Source organism: Buteo buteo, chromosome 12, assembly GCF_964188355.1.
Source record: "Buteo buteo chromosome 12, bButBut1.hap1.1, whole genome shotgun sequence".
NCBI classification, from domain to species: domain Eukaryota; kingdom Metazoa; phylum Chordata; class Aves; order Accipitriformes; family Accipitridae; genus Buteo; species Buteo buteo.
This window is the reverse complement of record NC_134182.1, coordinates 43,267,776-43,287,293: the sequence shown is the minus strand read 5'-3', so window position 1 is coordinate 43,287,293 and position 19,518 is coordinate 43,267,776. Positions and strand designations below refer to the sequence as shown.

The following is a 19,518-nucleotide window of genomic DNA, read 5'->3' as shown; positions in this document are numbered from 1 at the left end:
CAATTCCTGCCTGGGAGCGCATGACCAGATCCTGCTGCATCCATCACCAAAGAAAAGCCCTTTTATTGTTACTGGGAGAGACGGGGACGGCACGGGAGGAGTGAGCGGTGGGGAAGGAGCCCACGGGACCCCGGGGGAACGGGCTCGGAGGAGCCGCTGCATCCCCCAGTGCCCACGGGAGGGGTGGGTGAGCCGGGACCCCCGGCATCTCCAACCCCCGTCCTCTCCTGCTACTTCTAAAGCAACACCCAGGAAAGAAACTTAACAAAGGGAGAAGGTGACAGCTGGGCTGGGCTCTTCCTTGTTCACAGTGAATTTGGGGTGATGGAGGAGGGGAGGGATCCCACGCTCACAGGTTTTGCTAAAAAAAACCCCTCAAACACCCACTTTGGCCTCGCTGGATCTCCTCTGCAGGGGAAGCTTGCTCACACATGATTTAAATCCCCAAAGCATGGTTTGGGGAGAGGGAAGGGAAGAGAAAACCCCTCCCGTGGGGACAGTAGGGAGAAACACACAGGGACACATGTGGCAGCCCCACTGGCGAGCTCTGGGATGCTCGGTGGGGCAGTGGCAACACTGCAGAGCTAGGTTTTGGCTCTCCAGGTGATGTTAGACCCTGTAAAATGCTAAAATCAATCCAGTGAGCTTCGTCAGCGAGCCGAAATGGGGAAAGTGGTTTCTCCATCACGGCCACGCCAGTTCTGAGGCCACGGGGTCAGAGGAATGCAGGGGAAGAGGCAACTTGTTCCCTGAAAATGCCCTGTAAGGGATTTGTCATCCCCTCCTTCAGCCCTGGAAGAGAATTCGCACTCCAAACCAGAGGGGGGAGGGGGGAGATCAGCACTGCAGGGGCTCAGGATGGGATCGGCCCCTTCCTCCCGACCAAGGACCAGCTACGGGGGACGGGAGAGAGCGGAGGAGAGCAGCGCCTGGGTCAGCCCTGCTGCCGAGAGAGCAGGGCAATGGCACTTCACTTGGAGAAAAGAAAAAGAAGAAATAAAAGCCACACATCGTTTGGAAGAATCAGGCAGGAGCCAAGTGCTCCAGGGGACGACGGAGCGGCTCTGGTCCCCACAGCCCCTGCCAGCCCCCTTACTCTATCAGTTCCACATAATTGGCAGGGAACATGCCGAAGTGGCCGTCGGGACCGTAGCCACGCCACCAGCCTTCGTCGATCATCTCGATGTTGGTGATGATGTTCTCTGGATCAAACGAGATCTCAGTGTCATCAGCTGGAATAAGACAGAGCGAGGGAGGGGGTTAAAAACCAAGCCGATCCCCACCAGGGACACACCCTGCCAGGCACGCAGCCCCCCTGCCAGACACCCCCTTGCTTAAAGAAAGGAGTCTGTGACACAGCCAGCTGCCCTGGGGCTGTGTCCTGCTGCAGCCCAAACCCCTTGACAGCCACTTTTCACAGGAAACCAGCATTTTTATGGCTGGAGAAAGCAAAGGCAGCTCAGCCCCACTGCTGCTGTGAAAGGCTGGGGGTTTAGTAAATTGTAAGATGTGAATATCCAGGTAAAACAGGCTCTGAGGCAGGAGGCAGGGGAGGGGCGACAGGGAGGAGAGCAAGAAACAGATGTTAGGGGGAAAAAGAGAAGCCAATGGCTTCCTTCACTTGCTCTTCCAGCTCCAAGTCGGGTGGAAGACACTTTATCTAGCACCCTGCCGTGGGATTGCCCAGCATGATGGGTGATGTCTCCGGTCCAGCTATCTGGAAACAGGCTGCGCCCAGCAAACCCCCAGCAGTTCAGAGAGAAAGCCAGAACTCTGCAGGTCTTACCAGCCTGATAGTCGTAGAGCGCCCGGGCACACAGCCCCTTCCCCGTCAGGTCCGGTGGCTGCTGGTACTCAACCGGGTAGTCGTATTTGGCATCGTCAACTTGTTCCTTCAGGAAGGAGAAAGGCAGAAAAGGAGTTACTAGCATGAACAATGCTGTGCCAGGCAGCTCGTGCTTCAATAGCCACAGCAAGGGTCTGCAGTCTGGGGTCTTGCCACGCCAACGCACGGCACACAGGGTGCACATCGCCCTACTCTGCTTCTTGCAGCTGTGCTTGGTTTCCCAGGTGGATCAGGAGGCGTTGCACGCTGGGAATTGCAGCAGAAAACAGTGGGAGGGAGGAGTACAACACCATCCAACACCCAGAGATTTAGATCAGCCCCCCCGAGCCTCGGAGAACCGCGTGCAGCAGGTCCCAGATGCCCCCCCCCCCCCCCCCGAATAAAAACACTGGCTCTGGGAGCTCCACGTGTCTCTGCTAGGAGATAAAGGAGATGAGTGTGCAAACCAGCCTTCCACCAAAGAGTGAAGGCAGCCAGCTCTCTGGTTCAACTCACAAACCGGCACCGATCCTGCAGTGCCTCCAGCCCAGCAGCCGGCACCACAACCAGAAATACTGGAGACCAGCAGCAGACAACCCTTCTGGAAGGCGATCCCTTAGGATCTCTGCTGCAGACAGCGGTTCATCACCCACACGTTTAAGACCATGGAAGCTGGACAAGCTCCAGCTCCTGTTTTCCAAGCATTTCTCTCTCATTTTGAGACCTGAGCTGGCTGCTTTTTACTTTTCTTTCGTAGAGAAAGACTGAGGTGATTGTTCAGCCCATCTCCCCACCCCTTTTGAACCAGCTGGACACTTCCAGACAAATTCAAGAAAGAGAAAATTAAGTATCTTTGAAATGCTTATGGTTTTGTGAGCTGGGGGGGGGGGAAGATGGATGAATAGAGGAGAGGAAACCAAACGGCCACCACATCTCCAAGGGAAACACTGCAGCATGACACAACCCCGCGATTAGATGCTGGAGAATCTGATACAGCACGCCAAGAATAGCTGGGCTTTGTCGGCTCTGCTGGTTTTGGACGTGAAAAGAAGGAGGAGGAGAAAGTCCTTTGGCAAAGAGGCTGACAAGAGCCTCTCCCCTTGCCCCCTCCCAGGGCTCCAGGGACGGGGGGGGGGGGGGCAATGACCCCAGCCAGAGTGGCCCCAGGGCACGGGACAGGTGACAGGGGCTCAGCACCAGCGTCTCTCGCTGTCAGTGCTGGGAAGGGACGCGGCAGCATCCCCTCGCCGTGCAGCTGCAGCCCCAGCACGTGTGAACTTCAGGGTATCTCAGTTTCAGACTGATTTTAGCCCAGGCAGCCGGGCTCCGAGCACCGGAGTGTTTGTACCCAAAGAGAAGAGACGCTCATGAAAGGGTTCCAGATGCATCCTAAAAGATGAGACAAAGCCACATTCTCTTGCATGAGGATCCTGGCCAACTCTCGGGTGCCCTTTTCCCTCTTGGGGTCCTCTATCGTCCCTCATGCACCAACCTGAGGGGGTTCTTCATAGATGGCCGAGGGGTCTGGTGGCTCCTCGTACAGATTTGCCTCTTCTGCATGGGAAGCCGGGATGCTTGAATTGTACACAGAATCTCGCCCTGCGGAAGAAACACACGGTATCTCACCATGATATCCGTCACCAAAACCTCTCCCTGTCCCCTTGTTCATCCAAATCCTGCTCCAGGCTTAAATGCCACCAAACCTCCCCCGGGTCTCCTGTCCTGCAGAGGGGACGGGGTCCAGCAAGCATGAACCCAGCTCTGGGGGGAAGCAAGGGTTTAGGGAATGATAAAAAGGACAAGGGAGAGACCCAGGATCTCCGATAGGGAAAGGAATAACCTTGCTCAAGATGAACCATTTCCAAGCTGCTACTCGTGGTGATGGGGAAGGGTTGGCGCAGAGACCTTGGCCGAGAGCAGCATCTAGTGGTGACTGCAGCCTGGGGACCGCCGGAGCTCGGCCGTCCTTGGACCCCAGCTCGTCCCTAGCCCCCAGCTTGTCCCTGGCCCCCAGTTGCTGGGGTGGACGGGAGCAAAAGCATAACAAGCTGCTCTGAAAAAAACGCTGGTTTTGCTCCACCAAAGAAAATCTATTTCTGGCTGAAGCATTTTGCTGAACCCAGTCACTCAAGAGCTTTGGGTTTTGACCAGGTACATCTTGGCTTATTTGGAAAAAGGCAGCTTGGAGGTTGTTTCCCAGCTTCCACCTTCCTGAAGCAAAGCTCCGGGGCAGACTCGGGAATGGGGCAGGGAGCAGCTCGGTGAACTGGGGCCAAGCCAGCACAGACATGAAACCACACAGCCCTTCAAGGACAAGGCAACTCCTCCATGCCACCCACAGAGACATTCCGGACACAGCCAGCCCTCCTCCAGACTCACTCTTCCCACCCAAACCACCTGAAAGGGGACAGAGCATCTCACTACAGGCAGAGAAAGCTCTTCATAGCCCGGCTCCCTCTCCCTGCCTTGCCACCCCAGTTCTGGTGGCGAGGGCAGGGATGCCCGGGCAGATGGGCACTGCCAGCCCTTGGATCCCTGCATCGACGACACGCACAGATCCTCTGGTCTTTACTAGGACGGCGAGACAGCCCTGTCTACCTGCTAGAGCTGGCTGCTGTCACCGCACTCTGCTGCCCAGAGGGAAATCAGTGCGTGGGGGATAGAAAGCCTCCCTTGCTAGGTCTCAAAGGCATTTTGGGAAGATCTGAGGGCAAACCTCAAAGCCCCTGCAGCGGGAGGTCTGGAGAGGGGCTCTGGGGGTGCACGTAGCTGAATTTCAGCCTTTCAGCCAGGAGATGTCCTCATCCCCTCGGCCACTGAACCTCCTGCTAAGGCTGAGGAGGAAATGAAAGGACCTTTCCACCAGGCAGCAATAGCTCTCCTCCTTTCCCAACCTCAGCATTGCACTCAGCCCTTCCCGTCCCCTCCGGCTGGTGACAAAAGCCTGCAGGTTTCTGGCTCTGCCGAGGCATGGGAAACCAAAAGAGAAACTCGGAGCCTGGCCTCAATTTGCCCAATTTTGGGGATCCTATTTGGAGAGGCGAGCTGTAAAGCTTTGGTTAGGCGAGGAAGCAAAGCCACGCACCTGCTGCAGGTACTGGAGAGGCTGGAGGGGTCCCCCAAGCAGAGGAGGGGGCAAAGGAGGCTGGGGGAGCATCCCGGGCAGGAGAGACGGGAGAGGCAGGACTCGGCACAGAGTTCACCTCCTTCTGCAGGAAAGGGCTGCGAAGCTTGCCTGGAAAAGGAGTTAAACATGTTGCAGGAGCCGGGCACGCATCGAGGCTTCCAGCCGCATGGCGACAGCCCCGTGACTCCCCAGGAATCACAGGAGTTAGTCACCGAAGGGAGTTGTCGGATGCTTTTTGCCTTAGGAGCCCCCTGCTCGGTTATCCTCCTGAGCAGGATTTTCCAGCTCTAATCCTGGTTGGGGAAAACAAGTTTGTCTACTGGTTACAGCAGTCATTGCAGTCAAGCGAAAAAATAAGACATAATATTGGGGAGGAAGAGTAGCTGGAGGACACCGCCAGCCAGGTCCTGCTCTCTGGGGTCTCCATGGTCATTTTTGGAGCACCCTGAATTTCACAGACATTAGGACCAGCAACCGGGAGGGGTACGATTCAAACTGGTTGCTGCCAGTCTTCTAAGCCAGCGCACTCTCCTTTGGCAGAAGGTAACTATTCGCTGTTATCTCCCCCATCTACGCCTCTGAACGCAAACAAAAGCAAAGCAGGAGAGTTAGGAGGCAAGCTCTACTGGAGTGCAGCAGTGAATAAACACCAAGACTTGCCAGCCTACCCTTAGCCTGTGGGTTTTACCAGTGCCAGGGCATTTTTCTTCCTTTCCTCCACTGAAAAACTAACGAGGGAAATCCCAAGGGATTTCTCACCCTCAGAAATCAGATTTCCCCCCATAGTGACGTTTAAACAGCAAGAAAGACATTTTCCCACCATGGCATTTCATCCTGTCCCACCGATGACTTGCCTACCCAAGAAAGCGTATTTGTGCTCATATCACAACACAAAAGTGCTTATTCCAAATTAATTCAAGCTACTTTCAAGGAGGTTGAGCTGACTGAGGAGGAAACATCCATCCAGGGTTATCACGTGTTCTCAGTGACTTCCTCAGCTAGTTTCAGCTTTGGTTTTCACAGCTTCCTGGTTTCTACCTGATAGATCAGATCGGTCTCTTCTAAAGGGACACACTCCTGCTTGGTTCAACCAGTGCAAAAAATTGGGGGGGGTTTATGACAGTCAGGATAGATTGTGACAGTGGTCTCTTTCTGGCTTTAATATATTTGATTTTCATTTAAAAAATGAAATTTAAGCTACACAAGTGGAGTCAAAGTATGGAAAACTTCAGTCTCGGCTGTTAAAACCTGGCGCAGCCCGCAGCAAGAGCCTTACCGTGGAAAACCACACAAGCTGGGTGTGAGACATTGCTCTGCCTACGGCTGAGAACACCGGGTGTGATGAGAGCTACCTGTGCTCAGCAGGAACCACGGCCTCACAAGTAACACACCCGTCCCAAACACGTGCTTCCCCCCATCGGGAGCACTCTCTGTGCACAGATTTACCCGGTGCGGGCACTGGGAAGCGACCCACGCTGCCCGACCCACTGCGAGTGTTGCATCTCATGCCGTACCTGGCTGGGAAGCCGTCACCGTGTCCACTGGCACTGACTTCTCCCTCTGCCTGAAGATGTCCCGGGGGTTTACCGCTCTCTGCGCTATCAGCGACGCAGCCTCCTGCGAAGATGAAGAGCACAGTCAAGGCACGGCAGCCCTGAGGCGGGGAGCTGAGCCGACGCAGCCCCCCCAGCAAAGGGCTCGGGCTCCTGGCAGCGTACCTGCGCTTTCTCCACTGATTCGCTTCTTTTGAAGCCCTTCCGCTGCCTGGCCTCGTACTCCTCGGCTTGCTCCTTCTGCAGCACAAGAGAGGGTCTGCTACAGCCTTGGTGGGTGCCAAGCCAGCCCCCTCCTTCCCCATCCAGCCCCCTCCTTCCCCATCCAGCCCCCTCCTTCCCCATCCAGCCCCCTCCTTGCCCATCCAGCCCCAAGGACCGGAGAAATGGTAACAAGGAACAGACATGGTGATGGAGGGTGAACGGGGAGGAAACCCCCTGGATCTGGGAGGGAGATGCAGGAGGTTTGCTGGGCTGAGGATAAGGGCTTGATTTCCTCCAGTGTCCCCAGGCTCTTCCCCAGAAAGAGTTTTTAAACTCTGCTTTCCCCAGAGGCTGTAGCTGGACCGGCCGTCGGGAGCATGCGGCCAGCGGGAGCAGAGATATGAAGTGAGATCCAAAGAAATCGAAGCCCATCCAATGAAACCGAGGATGGAGCAAGAGACCTGGAGAACCAGCCCAGGGCACCTCTTCTGCCAGAGCGTGTCTGTGGGTCCTTCCACATCCCCCACCAGCCACAACAGTGCGTGGGGACACCCGGGGTGCTCCTCCATCACCCTCCTGCCCCTGCCCGCAGCATGGTCTGCACCATGGCACCCTGTCCTCTCTGTTGTGGCGGATGCGTGAAGAAACCTCACCATGGGGGACAGCACTGAAGCTCACCCATTGCTGCTGCTCCTTGTCCCTGTTCTCTGCCTCCTGCTGCTGCTGGAGTCTCCTGCGGTGACAAACAACAAACTGGGGTTAACACGCAGGCAGGACGAGCAGTTTGCTCTACATAGGGCTGCTCTGGCACCTCACCCTGCTGCAGCTACACGGGGAAGACCAGAGGAAGGACATTGCCCCTCACCTCTGGGGCCAGATGAGGAGCCATGGGCCACCCCCGGAGCCGTGCAGGGGGCAACACAAAGGAGAGAGGGGCAGAGCAGCAGGAGCTGCTTCAAACAGTGGGACCAAACTGGGGAAATCTCTTCCTTCAGCGGCATGGACAAGAGCATCCGGCACGGAGGGGCCGGGCAGACTTCCCCATCCGAGCTCAAAACAGGAAGGCAGTGCCCACTGCTGTTCACAGAAGTGAGCTCCACCACCTAATAAGGCTCCCTGGGGTCACACCAGGCTTGGAGAGGAAGGAAATCAGCAGAGAGAGCACAATGCCGGTCCCTGCACACACCACCTCCTCTCTGCAGGGCGCAGAGCCCTGCACCGGCCGGCCCGGACCTCCGGCACCCCACAAACAGCGGCCACAGGTTTCAGCAGCAACCTGCAAGGGGGGGGTACCTGGTCCTGAGGGCAGGATCTGCAGGCAGGGGGACCCACGGATGATGCTGGACAAGCAGCCCAAGCTTGTCGGCCGTTGGGCCAGGGAGATGATGATCTCTCCACCCCAGGGGCTTGCTGGGGGACACCCAGCCGGAGGAACCCACGGGCCAGCCAGATCAGCCAGGCCAAACCTCCACCACCGCTCCAGGAAGGTGAGCGAAGGCGAAGGCAACTCATTTGCACGTCGGCAGGAGCAGACGGACGCTCGGGTTGCACGGCGGCTATCGGGAGGATCGGACCTGCGGATCGCGGTGCCCGAGGGCAGTGTGCCGCGACCCGGCTGAGCCTGCCCCAGCACAAGCCGAGGCAGAGCCCCTCCGCATCTCCTGCCTTCAAGGAGGTTTCCTGGACCTGCAGCGACTGCAGTGGCAGGGAACGCAAAGACACGATCTGCTGCTCCCTGAGGAACAACCCTCCGCTGGCAGCACAGGGGCTGGAGCGGGGACAGCAGCTCGGACGAGGTGGTGACAAGGATACACTGAGAGATCCCGGACAGTGGGATGGGGTCCAGGCACCATTACAAACAGTTGCCAGTGGCAGGGACTCACTTCTGGGCTTCGATTTCGTTGGATCTCGCTTTGTATCTCTGCTCTCGCCCTGCCGCTTCCTGCAGCTCCCGTTCCCGACGCTCTCTCTCTAGCCGCTGCCTCTCCTCCTCCGCTCTCCTCTTCTCCTCCAGCCGGCGGTTTTCTTCATCTTTCTGATGAGAGATGTGCAACAAGTCGTGGGTTTAATGCTGCCAGGTCTGAGGAACCCCCCCAAGCTCTTTGCACGCCATGCCGTGCCACCAGCCAGCACGGTGGATGTGCCGGCAGCTCCCAGGGCACACGGTGCCCGTAACACTTCCGCACCCTGACGGTTCATGCGCTATTGCTAAACCACTGTAAAACCCTGATGTAAAGCAACCTGAATGTGCAGCAAATACAGAGCAGACTTGCCCTGCTGTTCGGTCTCAGAGAGCTGCCTTCAGAAAGGTTAAAAACCAGCCCCCTCACCCAAATGGAGTTTGCCATCCACTGGGAGCCAGGCTGCAGCCCAGCTCTCTCCCCCTGCAACCACCCCAGCAGCCCAGAGCCAAATTAAGATGAGATAAAAAGCATCTTGCTCTTCAAGACCAATTTCCTCCTCCCCTTGTACCCCGAGGCAGCAGGACCTCAGCAGACAGCCTAGCTCTGCGCTGCTTGAGGTCTGGGTCCCTGGCTCTGGGCAGGAGAATCCAGGTTAGAGAGGGAAGATGCAGATGGAGAGAAATCTCCGGCTACATCCAAATGCCTTGTCCTACTCATGCCTGGCTGCTGACGAGAAGCGGCAGCACTCACCTCAGCTTTGGCCCAGAAATTATCTTTATTGACTCTCTTGATTTCGGACATTGCATTTGTCTTCTGGTAGACAGAGCCCTGAGGGGTGAGAGAAGGCAGCACATGTGAGTGGTAGTCACTGAGCAATCACAATTCTTGCATTCCTCTGCAGAAATTTGTCCCCGCAGCTTTCTGGCAGCTTTCTCCTGCTGCTACAGGTCCGGCTGGACCCTCTTTGCCTTCCTCTGGCAGAGGGCACCCAGTCCCACACAGCCATGGGCCAGCTGGCTGGGTTGAAAGGGTCAACGGAAGATATTTAGCATGAAGAATAATAAAAAAAGACACTTTGTGATAGAATATAAAAGCAAAACCAGCACGGTCCCACATTCAGCACAGTCTGTGACTTTTCAGAAGTTACTATAACCTGATGCTTTGCCCCAGACTTTAAAGAAGGGCCGGCTGAAGCCCAATGACGTGCATGTTCCCAAAACCAGGGACTTCCAGCCTAGTTTTCCTCTTGCCTCAAGCGAAAACCAGGTTGCTAAAGTGCTGCAGGGCCCAGGCTGGAGCAGCCAGCAAAGAAGTGACCAGGACACATGGGAAACCTGGCACTGCCACACCAAAGCAGGGTCATGGGGAGAGCAAGGGTCTTGCACAGCTCAGGTTTGCTCTTTACCCACATCTCAGAGCAGGGTCACGCGATTCACAGTCGGAGGGCATGTGCAGCTGAGCTTCTCCTTTGTACAGCTGAGAAACGTCGTTTGCTTGGTGTGTGTGTGTGAAAAACACACCTTCCTACAGAACATTTCCATGTAGACAGAAAGGAAGTTGCTGAGATCTCTGTGAAGTGTCAAACTTCACAGCACCAGGGGAAGCCTCAGTTTTCGTTTGCAAGCAGGTCAAAATGCTGCTGCACCGAAACGTCTTGTTCCCTGTCCCTCGGCTGCACCATGGCCTCGGAGAAGCCCCAGGCCTTGCAGATACTCTGCAAATTTGAAAAGCTGGAGCTTTTGTGTCTCTAAAAACTTGAATAGAACTGGGGGAGAATCAGTCCTGCTTAAAAAAGTGGCTGGGCCTATGGAGAGGAGGGCTTAGGCTTGCAGGTTTGCTGCAGGGACATCTCAGCTCTACCACCACCCCCATGCTCTTGCCCTGATTCACTCTGCAACGAGCCGGAGAGAGGAACCAGCCCTGCACACAATCATCAGGGCTTCCACAGCCACGCCAAAGCACGGGGAGGGTGATGTCGGTCCCAGACTGCCCAACTGCGAGGCCAGAGGGACCAGAAAGCCCCCACGGAGCCAACTCACCACGGGAGCTTGAGGGCCCGAGTCCTGGAACTTGCTGCTCTCCTTGTGGAAGTTGTAGTTGGCCCCAGAGGCCTTGGCAACCTTCTCCATGATGAGTTCAGGCTCCACGTCCTCCTCGGCACGAGCGTTGATGGTGACATGAGCCCCCTGACCAGGGAAAAAGCCGGCGCAGGAGTGAGAGTGCGACTCTAGAACGCACCATGCTGCTCCGATAGGTCCCGTCCATCCTCCCGGAGCTCCCAAGGGAAGGAAAAGGGCCCAGGTGAGAAAGAGGGGTCACCGGCCGCTCTAAGATAATGCAACGCTGGGAAAGCAAATGTTTGTTGGGGGGAGAAGAGGCTCGTTTTGCCCCCTCTGCAGTCCCCAGAGCTATTTTTGCCAGCAAGAGGTTTGTGTTGTGAATCAGCTCTGTAACGCACGCCTGGGCTTATCCTACAGCACAGGGAATATCGAGTGCCAGGGCAGCACTCCCCAGCCTCGCCTGGCCACAGTTCTGCCTGCAAACAGATGCCTCTGTGCCACCCCAAAAAGCAGCGTGAGCCACGCAGGGCGCAGGGTCCCTACGGCCATGACCTAGCCCGGAGCCCACCGATCCAGGGAGGACACAATGAAAAGAGGACCAGACCTTTAGGAAGTTTGCTACAGTGCTGACGTGGTTGGCGCAGGCTCCTTTTCTCACGTCATTCACGCCTTCACCGGTCTGCAAAGAGAAACCATCGGCACCTGCTTACCAGAGAGTCCCATCCCAGGCTGTTTTTATAGCAGCAGCACCTTGATTTAAGTCTGCAAATCATCCACGCTGGCCATGGTGAGGGCTTCACCAGCGCTTACTGCATGGGAAGAGACTCGGCTCTGCAGCAAGCGCTGCCCAGAGGGACATGGCAAGCCTCCTGCCCAGGGACAACGGCCACGCCATGAGGGCTCCCGCTGACCCTCAAGCACTTCATTCGACCCATCCTAGATGGGTTCAGAGCCATTTATCAGCAGCCTCGCTGCCAGCCGAGTGAGCTACATGGCCAAAGAGACGTAACGGGGACGTGAACCCTCCGTTCACCTGTGTCCACGGGGTTTGGACTATGCACCCACAGCGGTGGGCACGGTACGTCCTCGGTATTGCAGCTTGGTGGAGGGGATTCAACACGCTGGCTGCCGAGCTTGCGGCAACTACGATTCAAGAGAGAATTGAAGGGAGAAACCGTGATTCATCTCCACCAGGTCCCTCCTGGGAAAGGAGGAGGTCTGTCCCCACTCACCCAGTTGACGAGGACGTATTTGGGCAAGCCGGAGTTGGGATCCTTCACCCTACAGAAGGCATACATCACCTTCCCGCTGTTGAGCTCCTCCACCATCTCCTCCAGGCCACCATCTGCCCCGGGAGAGAAAGAAGAGGGTGCTAAAGACAAGCAGATCACACACACGTGGTGGGAACGGCAGAGCCCACCGAGGTTGCAGCCTCCCGGAGATTATTCCTGTTAGATTTGGAGTTGTCCTACACCAAGAGTATTTCGTGTTTACCCTAGTCCTTCCGTCACCTGCTTGTTTGTGCGGGAGCTGAGCCTCAGCCCGCTCTCGCCCATGCCCCCGTCCCCAGCAGCCTTTGCCACCAGAGATCTTCTTCCTCAGATTTTTGCTGTGACAAGCGCAAATCCACGTACAGAAAGATCCCGGGTCTGTAGCGCAAGTCAAGTAACGATAGAGAAGGGAAAGGAGATGCTCACGTGCCCCAGACTAAACAGAGGTTTTAAGCAGAGCAGGCAGCTGCAAACTCTGCCCACAGGTTCCTACACGAAACCGCACTGCGAGGTCTCCGGCGAGCTACTCCACTGCCGGAAAACAGCTCAACGAAGATTGGAAAGGTCCCGAAAAAGTGGCGGAGGAACCAGCTACGCCTCGTTCCCATCCCACCTTCTAAGTCTGGTGGCGGCCATGAGGAGCCCTGCTTCATCAAATGGGAAGTAGACAAGAAACCGAGAGTCTGGTGCAGGGTAAGGTCACGCTTGCCGACCGTAGGAGGAAACTCCTGCTCTCACGCTTTCCTCGCTGCTCTTAAACCCACAGGGCCCCTCCAGGCAGGTCTTTGCATGGGCTGCTCTCAGCTACGAGCCTGGGGACAAAGGAGGAGAGCCCACCTCTGCACAGAGGAAAAAATATTGTGCAAGGCTCAGCAGAGGGGTTGTGCAAGACGGGCGAGTGATGGAAAGTGCTATGGTGCCCCAGGAACCACAGCATTGCTCCTGCTAGAAGTGTATGCCAAAAAACTACCAGAAAAGGAGGAAAAACGCAAAAAACATGTGCTCTCAGTTCAAAAATATTCCCACAGACCACGATTCCTCCTACTTTGGTTTGTCTGACCCCTCAAAAGCAGAAAACGAGCTACTGCCTACCATCAAACACCGGCAGCAACTGCACAGCTCAGTCTGTTTTGTTCTGCACTGCAGCAGGACCTGAGATCGTTTTCTTCTCCACTATCAAATATTTATGCTTTGGCTCTAAATTTGGCACGGTGGTTTCCAAGCCCGGCAGAAAAGTTTAAGGCTGGAAGTCTGAAGCCTGTCGGCTCCCAAGGGCCGCGGGGCTGGGTGTTTGGCGGGTCAATGTTTAACGCTGTGGCGGCGGGTATGGAACGACACAAAGGGAAGTGCTGGGAGGAGCGGAGCTCTGCGGGGAGGTCAGGGCTCTGCTAACAAGGAGCGGCAGAGTTACACCGTGCCTAACTAAGCGGGGTCCCGTAGAAAAACCACACGGGACTTTTAACTTACACACAAAACTCACCAAGCAGCTAACGCCTGCACGGGCCCTAAATTCAGATCTCTCTTCCATACACACCTAACTCTTCAAGAGCGGCAAATCTGCACCTCGGCCCCACCGACAGTCCCCCGCAGCCACTCTCTAGCGCAGATCTGGTGCCCAGGCAGTCACATCCTCTGCAGCCTCCCTGAGGCTCCCTGCAGCCCTCATCTGCAGCTCGGTAAGAGCCTTTTGCTGAACAAAAGGGCCCAGCACCAAACCACCCACCACGGGGGCTTCGCTGGACTCTGCAAAGCTACCCAGAAACGTCTCACCTGACCACAGTTGCTGCAAGCTTCGTAGGTTGTGAGAAACACTTGCAAATGAGAAAGACAGCCAGCAAGGCAATACAGCCGAGCGCTGGAGGATGCAAATCTAGAGAGCAGAGAAACCTGCCTGGATGAGTTGCTTTTGAGCAGCTTTAGCTTTGCGTTGAGAAGCATTTGTGTGGGAATCAGCAGCCGGATAAAAAATTAAAAAAAGTCCCAGGAAGCGGGGAACCAAAGAAAGGAGAGGCACTTTAGCAGCAGCAAGCTGGAATCCCCAGCCTGAGAAAGCTGGCTTTCCGCAGCCTGAGAAAGCTGGCTTTGAAGTGCTTCGTGGTCCTTCCTTCATCCTGCGCTGAGGCCAGCTAGGATCTAAATACTTCAGGACTGCAAAGAGGTACAAGGACCCAAACTTTGGATCCTTCGGAAAAGAGGAAAATGAAAGGGAAGGAGAAGGCAGAGCCACACATGTGCCTCTCCCACCTGCCACCAAGACTCTTCTCTATTTTCCTCGCTCAGAAACCGCACCAAACACCCCGGTGCTCCCAGACGTGCTCTCTCGCCCTCATCCCACCGCCAAGGCCGCCCCTCACCAGAGTCAAGGGGTGAGAATAGGCTCAGGGATTAAAAAAATTAAATCAGCCCTTAGGGAGGGGAGAGGGAGCGAGCACAGTTTCCCACCGCTGGAGCCATTCCAGGCAGAGGCTGGATGCCACCAGAAGGACAGAGCGACAAAAGCCAGCCAGACCTCGTGAGCTGAGCCCTGCGAACAACCCCAGACTCGGCCGGCGGGGCCAGGCGAGGGGGGTGACGGTCTCTAACACGCTCACCTCCGGAGCCAGCCACTCGCAGGTCATTGCTGTTGCCTTCATAGGTGAACAGAGCCCTGAAAACAAGTCAGGAGCGGAGGTTTTAGCCGACCCGGTGAGAAACGTTCACCCCCAAACCTCACACCCTGAGAGCATCTCCTCTCCTGCACCAACTCTTCTGGAGCGCACCCCAAAAACTCCCCCATGCTCACGGTCCCCAACCAGGGTGTCCACACACCCCCAATACCCCGATGCACACAGCTCCATGGGGGTCCCCACCCCACACACCTCCTGCCCCACATCCCAGATACTTCCTGATCCCCCCTATACACCCACAACCCCCCCAGACACCCCACATCCCTGATCCCCCCTATACACCCCACACCCACCCCACAGGCACCCCCCACTCCCTGATCTCTATACATACCACCCCCAACCCCCCTGCTTCCCCTACACACCCTGCACCTCCACTCCAGACACCCCCACACCTCTGATCCCTCCTATACACCCCACATCCCACCCCCAGACACCCCCACACCCTCGGATTGATCCTTTCCACCCCACATCCCCACCCAGGCACCGGCCCAGCCCTAAATCTTCCCCCATACACCCCCAGGCCCCCCCAACTCCCTCCAGACACCCCCCCAGCCCTGACCTCTTCTTTACAACCCCCACCCCAGACACCCCCACACATCCCGGTTTCGCTTCTACCCCACCCCCTCAGATCCCCCCTATACACCCCAAGCCCCCACCGCAGACCCCTGCCAGACACCCCGATCCCCCCTATACACCCCAGACCCCCACCGCAGACCCCTGCCAGACACCCCGATCCCCCCTATACACCCCAGACCCCCACCGCAGACCCCTGCCAGACACCCCGATCCCCCCCATACACCTCGGAACACCACCCCAGACCCCCCCCAGGCACCCTGATCCCCCCATACGCCCCAGACCCCCCCAGACATCCCGATCCCCCCTGTATACCCCTCATCCCCCCTATACACCCCACAACCCCCCTCCCCGGCACCCCCCACCCCCCGATCCCCCCCCAACACCCCCCATCCCCCCCCCGGCACCCCCCAATCTTCCCTTGCGGACCCTCCCCCGCCCCTCACCAGTCGGTGGGGCTCCCCGCCGCCACCACCCGCCCGTAGGCCTCCTGCAGAGCCCGCCCGTTCTTGCTGAGGTTCAGCGCCATGGCAGCGCCCGCTCCCGGCCCCCCCCCGCGCCGCCACCGCCGCTCGGCCCCACCCACCGGCCCGCCCCACCGGCACTACCGGGACCGCCCCGCCGCCGCCCCGCCCGGCCACAACCACGCCCCCTCCGGGGGAGCACGCCGCGCCCCGAGGCGCCAAGCCACGCCCCCCGAGCAGCAGGTCACGCCTACGAGTCGCCAAGCCACGCCCATGGAGCGTCCCGCCCCGTCCCGGGAACTCCCCGCCCCTTGGACCCAGAACGCCACGCCCCAGAGCGGCCACGCCCCACGAGTGCCCCGCCCTCCCCACCCCGCCCAGGCCCGGCTCACTCCGGCCCCGCGCCCGGGGACCCCCCACCCCAGGGCAGACCTGGGGTGCCCCCAGCCTAGCCTGGCCCCACATCCCGCACCCCCAGACATCCAAACAGCACCCCCACATGGCCTCCGTGCCCTCCCCCCCCCAATTCCAGGGGGCCCAACGCAGCCTCCCCAAACGCCAGGTCCCCCTCACCCCCCGGCCAAGAAAATCCGCATTTCCCTGGATTTCCCCCATTTCCCCACCTGGCGAGCGCGGGGGGGACCTGGGTGGGTCCCCGAGCGTTGCAGCGGCTTTGAGCCCGGAGCTTTTTGGAGTGCAAACGCGCCTCGATGTTACCCCAAATCATCAAAATTCTGCTTTTTTTTCCAGGTAAAGCACCAGTTTGGCGTTCAGAAAGGGGGATGTTTTTGCAGATTTTTCCCATGCTGGGCATGGAGGGGGGTACCTCTCCTCTGCCCCCCCCCGAAGAGTCACCCCCAAAATTAGGTGCTGTGAGAAGGGAAGGGGGTTCAGGCAGGAACTTGCTGAGTTAACCCCCCTGCTTTGGGGATGACTGTCCCCCAGGTCTGGTGGCCTCATCCCAGGGGACCGTGGGGTGGCCCCAGCACCCACAGCTGGCAGGAGCTGGATGGGGTGGGGACGCAGAGGTGGGGGGACCCCCCATGTGGGGCAGGGAGTGCTGCTGCCGGGGCCGGGGGGGCCACCCTGCGCCCCTCACCCCCTCCGTGCCTCAGTTTCCCTGCTCGAAGCAGGGCGTTGAGACCCCCCCCCATTTACATTCGGGGGTGGGTATGGGGGTCTCCCAGCCGCCCCTTGGGCACAAGAAATCCCAGGGGGGCTCAGACTGGCGAGGGGGGGACGGGGACGACACAGGAGGTGGCCTCATCCTGCCCTCGGCGGGGGGGGGGGGGGGGGGGGGGGGGGCAGGTACTCCCAACCAGGCATGCCCCCAGCATGTGTTAATGGGCCATTTGCAGATCGTCTGTCCCCCCCAACCCGACCGTGCCCTCAAGACGACCCCCCCCCAGCCCCGAGCCAGCTGCCAATCTCTGGCTGGGGCGCTGCCCCCCAGCTGGGGGATTCTTGGGGTGGCCCTCCCGGCTGCAGACCCCCCCCACCACCCAAATTGTTTCCTGCCCCATAATGGGCTTTGCTCTGAGCTCTTCCTCCAAGCCTTCCTCTGCACTCAGGGTCACCCTAAAGGGGGACAAGCTGGGGGGGACATGGAGGCAGGAGGGTCTCCCCAAAGAATCTCACAGTGTTTTGTCCCCATCCCACCTGTCTCGGGGAGACAACGTGAGAAAAAAAAACCACCCATGAGCCACCACTGTCATCCACTGGCAAAATAACCGGGAGCTCCCACCTCCCTGGCCTCCCCAGGAGGGTGAGGTTGGGTTTAATGAGCCCCCCCAGGACCCCCATTTGTCCCTGGTGATGGTGACGGTGATGTGCCGGGATTTGTCTCCTTGGGGCTTCAGGCTTTGGCTGGGTAGGTGGGGGGGCAGGGGGGATGTGTGTGTCCCTGGCCCCATCTCCCCAGCCCCCAGGGGAAAAGGGAGACTGAGGGGGACCCAAGGGGGGTGGGATGGGGGTGGGAGATGGTGAATGGGGTGATCGAGGGTCCTGGGGTGGCCAAGTGTCTCAGCGTGGCTGAGGGTCCCGGGACGGCCAAGGGGCCTGAGGTGGCTGTAGGTCCTGGGGGGGTCCTGGGAGGGCTGCCAAGGGTCCCAGAGTGTTCATGGGGTGGCTGAGCATCGTGGCTTGTCCAAGGATCCCAGGGTGGCTGAAGGTCCTGGGGTGGCCAAGGGTCCTGGAGCAGCTGAGACTCCTGGGGTGGTTGAGGGTCCCGAGGTGGCTGAGAGTCCCAGGGTGGCTGAAGGTCCCCAGGGTGTCCGATGGTCCCACCTTACACCCCCCCCAGCTGCAGCACCTTGCTGGCCAGACTCATTTCCAACCACTCCATCTGCAGCAGCATTCCCCCCGGCTCCTCCTTGCTGTCCCCGCTCCAGAGACTCATTTTTCCAACATATCTTCCCCAGGTCTCCCGACGTCTGCTCCCCTCGCCATCCCCCACCTCGTGGCACCTTTGGGACACGGTTGCCAGGATCCCAGCAGCTTTTACCACCAGGACATGCTGGGGCAAAGGCCAGGTGATGGGATCTGACCTAGAGGCACACGTAAGTGCCCATAATTGCTTTTTGCTTTGGGCTGCACAGCGACAACACATCGCGTGAGATGGTTTTGAAGGGCTCTACCCTGCCATTGCCTCCTTCTGGACATCTCATGGACATCCCATCCCACCATTGTCCCCTACATCTCATGGATGTCCCATCCCACCTGCCCAGCCAGGATGCTCTTAATTATCACTTAATGGGGCGGGGGTGGGGGGGGTGTCTTGGGAACCTCTTGGGAAATGAGTTGCAATGAGGTTTTGCCTCCAGAGCACCAGTTGCCTTCTGATGGCGACCTTCAAACCCATCGTAGAGGCTCTCCTGGGTTTCTAGGACATGCAAAAAATGTTGGGAAAGACCCCAAAACTGCAGCACTCCCATGTTTTTGCTTGGGGTCCTGCAAAGTTGGGGGTCACATGGGGAGCGCTGGGTGGTGTGGGATGGTTACCCTCCACGTGCCCTGTGCCAGGAACCAGCCACCTCCTCGCTCCTTCGTGGACTTGTGCTGCACACTTTTTATCTGCCAGCTGGGAGAATGTTGGGAAAAATAACACTTTAAGTGGTTATTTATATTTTTTAGCAGCCTGGGGTTCCTGCAGTTCCCCAGACACATCCAGACCCTGCATGGAAGGGCTGTCCTCAGCGCATCTACCCTTAAACACAGGGCAAAGAGCTGCCTGGGAAGGGGCAGATGTGAACTCCCCATTCAGCACATAGATGGAAATGTTAATTAAAAGCAGGGTAATAAAACATCTGGAGGACTGGGAGCTGGGAAGGGCCAGCCAGCCTGATACCCTGCAGCTGCCTCTTGCTGTTCCTTGAGAAACTTGGGCAGGGGGGGACCGGGGTCACCAGTTATTTAGATGTTACAAAAGCCTTTTCATGAAGTATTTCAGGCAAAGCAACTGAAGAACCTTTGTGGAGCAGAGCGAGGGGCTGCTGGCCCAGCAGGGAGGGGTGGGGAGAAGTTTGTGGCCCCAGGGACCCAGGATTTGGGGACTGTTCCCCCCGGTGTCTGGTGAAACAGGGAGGTGGCAAGTGCAGCTGGAGGTTGGGGTTCACGGTCAGGCTGTAGGGGATGGGATGGGATGGGATGAAGGCAATTGCTTGGAGATGCTGGATGAAGCCCCGTTTGGTGCCATCCCAGCAGCCTCTTGGGTGATGGGCTGCAGGTTGAGCACCCGTCCCAGCTGTGTGTTCCCGTCATGGGGGAACGAGCTCACCCTGTGAGAAAAAGGTGGGGTAAAGGGTTTTCCAATGGTTCTCTCTTCCAGGCTGGCTCGGAGCTACCATGATGGGACCCTGGCATCCTGCTCTCG

The 19,518-nt window shown here is 58.0% G+C and overlaps 1 protein-coding gene across 2 annotated transcripts; it reads right to left on the bottom strand.

Annotated features, from left to right (window-relative positions):
- Positions 1-43: 43 nt before the first annotated feature.
- On the bottom strand, positions 44-15,737 carry DBNL (drebrin like). Of its 2 annotated transcripts, XM_075043766.1 has the most exons (14): positions 15,630-15,737; positions 14,536-14,591; positions 11,906-12,018; positions 11,278-11,352; positions 10,653-10,799; positions 9,364-9,441; positions 8,593-8,744; positions 7,388-7,442; positions 6,671-6,745; positions 6,467-6,569; positions 4,911-5,060; positions 3,318-3,424; positions 1,787-1,892; positions 44-1,232 (listed from the first exon to the last, which is right to left on the bottom strand). In XM_075043766.1, the coding sequence occupies exons 1-14, from the start codon at positions 15,710-15,712 to the stop codon at positions 1,093-1,095; spliced, it is 1,440 nt and encodes a 479-aa protein (XP_074899867.1). In that variant the 5' UTR covers positions 15,713-15,737; the 3' UTR covers positions 44-1,092. The 2 variants fall into 2 exon arrangements, with proteins under 2 accessions (XP_074899867.1, XP_074899868.1); XM_075043767.1 differs by lacking the exon at positions 4,911-5,060.
- Positions 15,738-19,518: the final 3,781 nt, after the last annotated feature.

Coding starts and splice junctions, on each gene's coding strand:
- DBNL (XM_075043766.1), bottom strand. CDS start 15,712: ATGGCGCTGAACCTCAGCAAGAACGGGCGGGCTCTGCAGGAGGCCTAC. Junction 7,443..8,592: donor AACGAAATCGAAGCCCAGAA/GTGAGTCCCTGC, acceptor TTGTCACCGCAG/GAGACTCCAGCAGCAGCAGG. Junction 1,893..3,317: donor TCTATGAAGAACCCCCTCAG/GTTGGTGCATGA, acceptor TCCTTCCTGAAG/GAACAAGTTGACGATGCCAA.